General features: G+C 45.2%; 1 protein-coding gene across 1 annotated transcript; it reads left to right on the plus strand.

Annotated features, from left to right (window-relative positions):
- The first annotated feature begins 305 nt into the window (after nucleotides 1–305).
- LOC106554989 (histamine H3 receptor) lies at nucleotides 306–8,049 on the plus strand. Its single transcript, XM_087729320.1, has 4 exons — nucleotides 306–377; nucleotides 737–1,012; nucleotides 5,017–5,183; nucleotides 7,041–8,049. The coding sequence occupies exons 1-4, from the start codon at nucleotides 362–364 to the stop codon at nucleotides 7,920–7,922; spliced, it is 1,341 nt and encodes a 446-aa protein (XP_087585446.1). The 5' UTR covers nucleotides 306–361; the 3' UTR covers nucleotides 7,923–8,049.
- The last annotated feature ends 1,475 nt before the right edge of the window (nucleotides 8,050–9,524 follow it).

Genomic DNA, 9,524 nt, shown 5'->3' on the forward strand with positions numbered 1-9,524 from the left:
CAGACGCCTCCAAATCTATTGGTAATTTAGCCAGCTGGATTAGTCTGAAATGCTGTTTCGAAATGCATGTGGTTTTTCATTGCCGTTCACATGGGCAGCCTTTTCCTCCATCCGTCCTCCCTCCCCTCTCTAACACATGCCTGCGCATGCACACACACACAAGCTCGCACACACACACACACGCACACACTCCTACCCAAACTTGTTTGAAACAGAAAAGGAATGCAACTGGCAGTGCTTTAACAGACTCCAGGGAGTTGATTCTCCTGCTTTGCAACGTCTTTGTCCAAAAGACAGCTATGGGGACTGCAGAAAAGGATAGGAAACTCTGAAAAAGGACGTTAGCTTGAGCACCCAAAGAATGGAACACCAAGCTGGTAATTTGCTCTCCCCTTTTTTCTCCTTCTCTCGGTGGAAATCTTCCCTGTGAGAAACAATGGTTATTATCCGCCTTGCCTTTGTGTCTGTTTCTTTCTTTCTTTCTGACGCTCCCTTTTATTCTATTTTTTGTCCCTTCTGCTAATTTTCTGTCCTCTGCTTCTAGGAACCAATCCAATTTATATGCTCTAGCTGCCCGCAGCTTCATGTTTTCTCCAACAGTTGATACCCCCATGCTTAGGAATGATCTATACATGAATAACAGTAGTAATAACAACTATCAGACTTTCCAGCCTGTTGTTTATAGTCACAGTAGCATAACAATAATGCTAATCCATTTTGTCTCTTTGCCCTGCAGCTTTGTCCGGAGGAACTCAAGTCGGACTGAATTTGTCTACCTGGGAATTTGTCTGCTTGGGCAACGGATGTGTGACTGCTGCAGAACATTATTTTCAGCACCATGGACAGTTCTCAGCACCCGTCACTGTCCTGCTGGCAATACTCATGGGATTCCTAGTGTTGGTCACCGTCTTGGGCAACGCGTTGGTCATCTTGGCGTTTGCGGTGGACAAAAGCCTACGGACCCAAGGGAACTTCTTCTTCCTGAACTTGGCCCTGGCAGATTTTTTAGTGGGTGAGTGAAGCCCTCTGGGACGTGAGCCAAGCCAGGGGAAAGTAAAAGATGGGAAGGGGGCCAGGGTAGGATGGAGGGTTGTTTGATTTTTTTTCTCTGAACTCAAAACACCTCTAAGGGCAAGCCAAGGGGTCTTCCTTCACTGTAACCCAAGAGCAAACACTGTATGATTGAACTGAGTAATAAGCAGTGTTCACACTTCTTGGTGTTTACTTATTTGTACCCTATGACTATGATTAAGTGTTGTACCTTATGATTCCTGACAAATGTATCTTGTCTTTTTATGTACACTGAGCATATATGCACCAAAGACAAATTCCTTGTGTGTCCAATCACACTTAGCCAATAAATTATTCTATTTTATTCTATTCCATTCGATTCCATTCTATTTCAAATCCTATTTTATATTCTATATTCTATTATATTTCTATTTCTATTCCTTAACCAGTTGGTTGTTGACTAAGCTATAGTAGCTGTAGAAATAGCATTTAGATTTATGTACCACCCCATAGCACTTTATAGCACTCTCTGGGCAGATTACAAGGTCAAAGCATTATTTGCACATTGCCCCCAACAATCTAGGTCCTCGTTTTATCAACCTCGAAAGGATGGACGGTTGAGTCAACCTTGAGCCCTGTCAGGATCGAACTTCAGACTGTAGGCAGAGTTTGCCTGCAGTACTGCACTTTAACCACCGGGCCACCAGTGTGCGGTGGTTGGATGGACTGGGCTGGGTTTACTTAGGACTCCAAACCAAACCCCCAGTTGTGATGGGTTTTTGAAATGATCAGAATTAATTTCTGCTAGAGAACGTGATCCGAAGTCTCAATGGCAACAATAAAGTTGACATAGGTTTGTTGGGATGATACTTTGCATTAATCCAATATGTTCAGCCCAGATGGTTGGATTAACCCATTTGTGGATTATTCACACAATACAATGAACTGTAAACCAAAGGAAAAATGAGCTGGATTTACGGAGCACAATAAGTCAGAAAATAATTACTCAAGGTTCCCACTAGGGTGCCGTCGGCCAGACAGTGTCGGCTAGCGAGCCCCAGGGGGAGAGCCTTCTCTGTGGGAGCGCCTTCCCTCTGGAATGAGCTGCCCCCGGAGCTTCGTATAATCCCCAACCTCCGGTCCTTCCGACGCGCCCTAAAAAGTTGGCTTTTCCAGCAAGCCAGCCTGGCCTGAACAAAACAAATCAAATTATTGATTACTGTTAATTTTAATTCTTTTAAAAAAAATGTGTCATTGTCAATTTTAATTGGGTTTGGGTTAATTTCTTTTCAACTTTTGTATTATGTGTTTCTTTTAATGTTGTACGCCGCCCTGAGTCCTTGGGAGAAGGGCGGCATATAAATCGAATCAACCTCAACCACAAACCACTACCCCCAACTTGACAAGCTGTGTGGATACAGCCCCTGGGTTTGTGAGTTGGTTAAATGTGTTGTGTGTACAAAGTCCCTGTGGAAGAAGTCAGAGAGATCCGTGCACAAGTGGGCCTGTGTTCTTCAGAGGGAAGTCTCAGTTCTGTGTAAAAAAAATACTGTGTAAAAATGAATAAAAGTGGTAAGGAAGGCAAAATCAAAAGACGGAAGCCCCGAACTTGACAAGCTGTGTGGATGCAGCCCCTGGGTTTGTGAGTTGGTTAAATGTGTTGTGTGTACAAAGTCCCTGTGGAAGAAGTCAGAGAGATCCGTGCACAAGTGGGCCTGTGTTCTTCAGAGGGAAGTCTCAGTTCTGTGTAAAAAAAAATACTGTGTAAAAATGAATGAAAGTGGTAAGGAAGGCAAAATCAAAAGACGGAAGCCCCGAACTTGACAAGCTGTGTGGATGCAGCCCCTGGGTTTGTGAGTTGGTTAAATGTGTTGTGTGTACAAAGTCCCTGTGGAAGAAGTCAGAGAGATCCGTGCACAAGTGGGCCTGTGTTCTTCAGAGGGAAGTCTCAGTTCTATGTAAAAAAAAATACTGTGTAAAAATGAATGAAAGTGGTAAGGAAGGCAAAATCAAAAGACGGAAGCCGCTTGGGTTAGAATACAAAGAATAACTGCAGCGAAGACAATGTGTAGTTCTAGTGACATGGCAACTGCAGTGTTTTATCACTTTTTGGCTCAGTTCGTATTCATTTTTAAAAAAAGGAATTTACTTCACAGGGATAGAATGTGCACAAAGAAAAGGAAAAAAAGCATGTGGGCTATAAATGAGAATTTAGTTAATATCATAGTGGCAAACTCCTGGCTTAGAGGTACAAATGGCATTAATTTTTCTTCCTCCCAGTGAGGGCTGGAAGGTGGCTTTTCATGTGGAATCTAAAGTGGAGAAGGGGGCAGCTACAATTCCCAACTGCTCTCCGGCATCCCTTTTAATCCGGAGTCCCCAAACTAGGCAGACAGAACTTATTTACATTTGAAAGGAGGCAGAATTTGTTCATTAAACCTGAGACTGAAAATTCCCACTGCTTCTCTTGAAAACCTCCATGGTTTGCCTTTGACTGGGAGGTTCCAGTGCACTCTTAACACTTTCAACTCGGGAAGGGAGGGAGGGAAGGAGGGAAGGATAGGAAGGCAGCAGAAGGGAAGGGAAGGGAGAGGAAGGGAAAGAGGGAGGGAAGGGATGGAAAGAAAGCAGGGAGGGAGGGAAGGAAGATAGGATAGGATAAAGGATAGGATAGGATAGGAGGAGGGCTGGAGAAGGGAAGGGAAGAGAGGGGGGATGGAAAGAGGGAGGGAAGGGATGGAAGGAAAGCAGGGAGGGAGGGAAGGAAGATATGATAGGATAGGATAGGATAAAGGATAGGGTAGGATAGGAGGAGGGCTGGAGAAGGGAAGGGAGGGGGAGGAAGGGATAGAGGGAGGGAAGGGATGGAAGGAAAGCAGGGAGGGAGGAAAGGAAGATAGGATAGGATAGGATAGGATAGGAGGAGGGCTGAAGAAGGGAAGGGAAGAGAGGGGGGATGGAAAGAGGGTGGGAAGGGATGGAAGGAAAGCAGAGAGGGAGGGAAGGAAGATAGGATAGGATAGGATAGGATAGGGTAAAGGATAGGGTAGGATAGGAGGAGGGCTGGAGAAGGGAAGGGAGGGGGAGGAAGGGAAAGAGGGAGGGAAGGGATGGAAGGAAAGCAGGGAGGGAGGAAAGGAAGATAGGATAGGATAGGATAGGATAAGAGGATAGGATAGGATAGGATAGAAGATAGGGTAGGATAGGAGGAGGGCTGGAGAAGGGAAGGGAAGGGAGGGGGAGGAAGGAAAAGAGGGAGGGAATGGATGGAAGGAAAGCAGGGAGGGAGGGAAGGAAAATAGGATATGATAGGATAGGATAGGGTAAAGGATAGGGTAGGATAGGATAGGAGGAGGGCTGGAGAAGGGAAGGGAGGGGGAGGAAGGGAAAGAGGGAAGGGATGGAAGAAAAGCAGGGAGGGAGGAAAGGAAATAAATAAAGGAAATAAAGGAAATAAGGAAATTAAATTAAATTAAAAATTAAAATTAATTAATTAATTAAAGATAGGATAGGATAGGATAGGAGGAGGGCTGGCAGAAGGGAAGGAAAGAGAGGGAGGGGGATGGACGGATGGAAAGAGGGAGGGAAGGGAGGATAGGAGGAGGGCTGGGGGAGGGAAAGGGAGGGAAAGAGGGAAGGAAGGAAGGAAGGAAGGAAAGAAGGAAGGAAGCAATAGGGAGGGGTGTTGCTAAGGTTCAGAAACAGTGCCCTAGTGAGATTGTGAGTGCTCCATCTCTTGGTGTGTTTTTTAAGAAGACACTGCACAGCCAACTCTGCTTAGTTTTCCCACACATTGCAGGTGGTTTGAATGGGATCATCTCTGCATTCCTTTTCAAGTCTTCATTTCTATGAAGTCATGCCTGATTTCCATGCGACTGTACCACTTCAAATGTCCAGAGAGTGAAAGGTTGAGGGTGTGGTGGAATCACTGCTTGTCGTTAAAGTTGCCTACAATTTGGCCTCAGCTTATGGCTGTCTCACCAACGTTGTTTCCTTTGCTCCCAGGTGGATTCTGTATTCCCCTATACATCCCGTACATTCTGACTGATGAATGGAAATTTGGAAGAGGCCTGTGTAAGCTCTGGCTGGTGGTCGATTACCTAGTCTGCACCGCCTCCGGATTCAACATTGTCTTGATCAGTTTTGACCGATTCATCTCTGTAACGAGGGCGGTAAGAAAAATCGCTTTCCATGGGTTTCTGATTACCTCCAGCCAGGGGCATCTTCTAAGAATTCGAGTGCCAATTGCGCCAACTCTAGGCAGGTAACACAAAGCCACACATTCTGCTGGGCAACCAACCAATTGCAACTAAATAAGTCAAACTGCTATGAAATTTCATTAGGTAACCGAGGGCCTCCGTTAGTTAATTGATGGCTTCCAGATGCTTAGGAAATACTACCATGAATTATAACTTCTTCTTCTTGTTGTTGTTAGTTGTGAAGTCGTGTCTGACCCATTGCACTGAGCCGAGGTGGCACAGTGGCTAAATGCAGCACTGCAGGCTACTTCAGCTGACTGCAGTTCTGCAGTTCGGCTGTTCAAATCTCACCGGCTCAGGGTTGACTCAGCCTTCCATCCTTCCGAGGTGGGTAAAATGAGGACCCAGATTGTTGTTGGGGGCAATATGCTGACTCTGTAAACCGCTTAGAGAGGGCTGAAAGCCCTATGAAGCGGTATATAAGTCTAACTGCTATTGCTATTGCTATTGCAATCCCATGGAAAACGTTCCTCCAGGCCTTCCTGTCCTCTACCATCCCCTAGAGTCCATTTAAGCTCACACCTATTGCTTCAGTGACTCCATCTAGCCACCTCATTCTCTATCATCCCCTTCTTCTTTTGCCCTCCATCGTTCCCAGCATGAGGCTCTTCTCCAGGGAGTCCTTCCTTCTCATTAGGTGGCCAAAGTATTTGAGTTTCATCTTGAGGATCTGGCCTTCTAAAAAGCAGTCAGGATTGATCTGCTCTAGGACTGACCTGTTTGATCGGCTCAACTATAGCCACCCGTCTCTCTGCCTTAGCAGATTGAAGAGACTTGTTCAGTCTCCCAACATGTTCTGACTCATTCTTTTTCTGACATCATCACACAATTCTTTTCCTTTATGTGAACAAGGACATGGAAACTGCCATCTTTTCCTTCTTTGAAGTGTAAAACTAATATTCTGAAACCTCAATACCAATTTTAGGAGGATCAATCCTTGATGGGTGGGAAATTCTCCACATGGGAGTTGGTCCACATGTCTTAAAAGTTGCCAAGCTTGGAACACCCGTACACTAGTCGAAACTTTCCTCAACATCACACTAAAGGGAAACATTGAACTTTTCTACACGTGAAGCCATACAGCATCTGCTTAACAATGGCTTTTTAAATCCACTCCAACTCCATAGATACACGCAACGCATTCAGAATAAGACGCATGGCATAGTCTCAAAAACTACAGCTGTCAACAGCACGCTGTATTCACACATCACACTAAAGATTGGATTTCTTGGCACAATTTCCTAAATTGTGGAAAACCAGCTACGTAAATCTCTGTTTTAGGGTAGCATGTGACGAAAACAATGGTAATTGTGCTTTATTGAACAAGTGTGGCAAAGCAAAGCATAGCTTGGTATAGACGATGTGAAACTAAGTTTACAACTTAGCATGATGATCCAACACAGGAGGAGGAGGTGTAACTGTGAAAGTCCAAGAGTGAAAGCTTGTGCTTGGCCACCAGCCATGGAAACAGTTGTTCCTTAGAGTTTTCCATCTGATAAACAAGCTTTTCATAATAAATCAGATTTTTACCTGTTGTAGATGACCAAGATGAGCCTGAGGGAGTCAAACATGCCACCTCAAGCCCCTTCACGTCCACAAGAGATCTAAGTCCACCTTGAATTCTGTTGACTCTTTATCTACTGCCAATTTGACTTGACCATTAGTAGTTCAGATACTTGTAGAGAGCATTCGCGTACAATAAACCGGTATATTCATTTGAATTGCTTGGGCTCCTGTTTTCCTGAGCTTGAAATCTACATTTTCTTCTAGGTGAGCTACAGAGTTCAGAAAGGGATGACCAAAAGCACAGCGGCGAAGATGGTTATGGTGTGGATTGCAGCATTTCTCCTCTATGGTCCAGCCATTATCAGCTGGGAGTATATAGCCCAGCAGAGCATCATCCCTGAGAACAAGTGCTATGCCGAGTTCCACTACAACTGGTACTTCCTCATGATCGCCTCCACCATTGAGTTCTTCACGCCGTTCATCAGTGTCACCTATTTCAACTTGCGCATCTATTTCAACATTCGCAAGCGGACATCGGTCAGAAGCGAGAGCTCCTCAGAAGCCCGAAAGGACTGCGAACGTTTTTGCTGCAGGAAGAAACGAGAGCACGTCGTAGCTTTCACAAAAAGAGAGAACAAGAGGAACGAAAAGGTAAGCAGCTTGACCCGTAGCAAACCTGCGGTGGGGAAGCTCGGCACCCATGACCTCCAGACTCCCTCAGTGGAGCTTAACATCAATCAAGACTTTCCACCTTGGCAGGTAGACATCCAAACCAAATCACCGTGGGACGGTGTCTACAAAGCTCTGGAGAACCTATCTGGCACCACGCGGGAAGCAGAGGTGGCCAATACTGCAGCTAGCCAGTTTAGGCTTTCCCGAGATAAGAAAATAGCCAAATCTTTAGCCATTGTCGTCTGCATCTTTGCTGTATGTTGGGCACCCTACACTCTTCTAATGATCATCAGAGCAGTTTGTCACGGGAGATGCATCCACCATGACCTCTATGAAGTATCGTTTTGGCTGCTGTGGTTGAATTCAGCTATTAATCCCGTATTATATCCTTTGTGCCACATCAGTTTCAGAAAAGCCTTTCTGAAATTGCTCTGCCCGGCCAAGGCAAAAATCCACCCAAATGTTTTTATGTGAGAGACAATACTGAGGAGACGTTTCTGCATAGGTACCTTTGACATAGAATCACTGAACACGAACTTCTCCTTCCAAGTAGGAAAGGCAAATTCAAATGTTCGATCCCAAGAGATTTAGACTTCTACATCTTTTGTGGGCAAAAATGAATTAGAGAAAGCTCAACCTTGATTTCAGAAAATGCAAGAAATTTGCAGTATTTTGCAGTGCTTGTGTATGCAAATGAGGACTAATTTATTCTCCGTTACCTAAGCTCAACACGCTTTGTAAATTCCCAACCGAGTCCTCATTCTTAAGAAACAATGTAATTCTGATAAAGCAATTTAACTAGAGGACATTTGTACACTTGTGTTGAAGTAATTGCAAATTTTTTAAAAAGGGAGTTTCGTTTTGCACTGATGTGGATTTTTTTAAAGAATTACTTGTCCACTTTATATTGCAGAAAACACAGTGCAATGGAGCATCTCTTGCTAGATGTACTAGTCTGTGGTCTTGCTCATGAGCAGTGGTGTTTTCCCAAGGATTACTCAGTTCCAAGGAATTATTCCAATTCCACTTGGCAAAATGCCACTCATAAGCAAAGGTAAAAGGTACAGGTGCCACTGCGGACTTTATTCATGCTCATCTCCATTTTAAGGCCATTGAGTCAGCACTGTCCGAAGACATTTCATGGCCATGTGGCCAGCGTGACATCGCAGAGAGCGGTTGCTTCCCACTAAAGTGGTACCTATTTATCTACTCGCATTTGCATGCTTTCGAACTGCTAGGTTGGCAGGAGCGGAGGCGAGGATGGGCGCTCACCCCGTCACATAGAGCTTGAGTCTCGAATGTGGGCTGCCGGCTTTCCAGCCTACAAGCCCAGCGTCTTAACTGCTGAGGCAACACACCGTCCTACTTGTAAACAAACCTTCTGCAAAAGTTGGGTCAAAAAGTAAGACGGGCTTCATCAGGCAATCTCCAGTCAATACACCAAGCCGTAACAATTGAATGCATAGCTTCACCCATTTGAAAACAGCTGTGGTGTTCTGACCGAGGCTTCCCGAAAGCATGAAGCAAACTCTTCGTCCCGACAAAAAACTATTTTATTAATTTACTGTGAATTCTGCTTATTCACATCCAGCAAAATCTTTCAAGGGAGGATTTACAGTCACAGATCTTATCTGGCTTGGAGAGCTGCCAAGCTGATATCTGCAAAACTTGGCAAGGAGTCTCGGAGAGTCATGAACCAATTAAGCGAACTAATTCTCTCCTGCAAACTCCACTCCCCTTTCGCTCCTCTTTTATTCCCTCTGGGAGGGGCCATTCATCGTCTATCTGTGGCCTTTCTCCCAAGCCGATCCCTGTTCTTTAGTTGTTCCCTTCTTCTGGCAACTCTGCACATGTGCACACTGGGATAAGGCTCCAGTTTTTAGTCTGCTTCGCTGATGTCTGACTCTGAAGGCAGCTGATAACTGTCACACGGCCCTGGCTCCCTCTCTGCCTCCAACCCAGAGCCCTCATCAGAGCCTTCCCCAGATTCCGGGACTGGCACATGTTCCTCCTCAACCTCCTCAGTGTCCGAATCTGCTGCCAGCTCTGCTGGCCACTGGCGGACCACAACAACCA

This window comes from Thamnophis sirtalis, unplaced genomic scaffold (genome assembly GCF_051295495.1).
Source record: "Thamnophis sirtalis isolate CommonGarterSnake01/CBP01778 unplaced genomic scaffold, rThaSir2_p1.2 scaffold_14, whole genome shotgun sequence".
NCBI classification, from domain to species: domain Eukaryota; kingdom Metazoa; phylum Chordata; class Lepidosauria; order Squamata; family Natricidae; genus Thamnophis; species Thamnophis sirtalis.

Coding starts and splice junctions, on each gene's coding strand:
- LOC106554989 (XM_087729320.1), top strand. Junction 1,013..5,016: donor CCTGGCAGATTTTTTAGTGG/GTGAGTGAAGCC, acceptor CTTTGCTCCCAG/GTGGATTCTGTATTCCCCTA. Junction 5,184..7,040: donor TCATCTCTGTAACGAGGGCG/GTAAGAAAAATC, acceptor ATTTTCTTCTAG/GTGAGCTACAGAGTTCAGAA.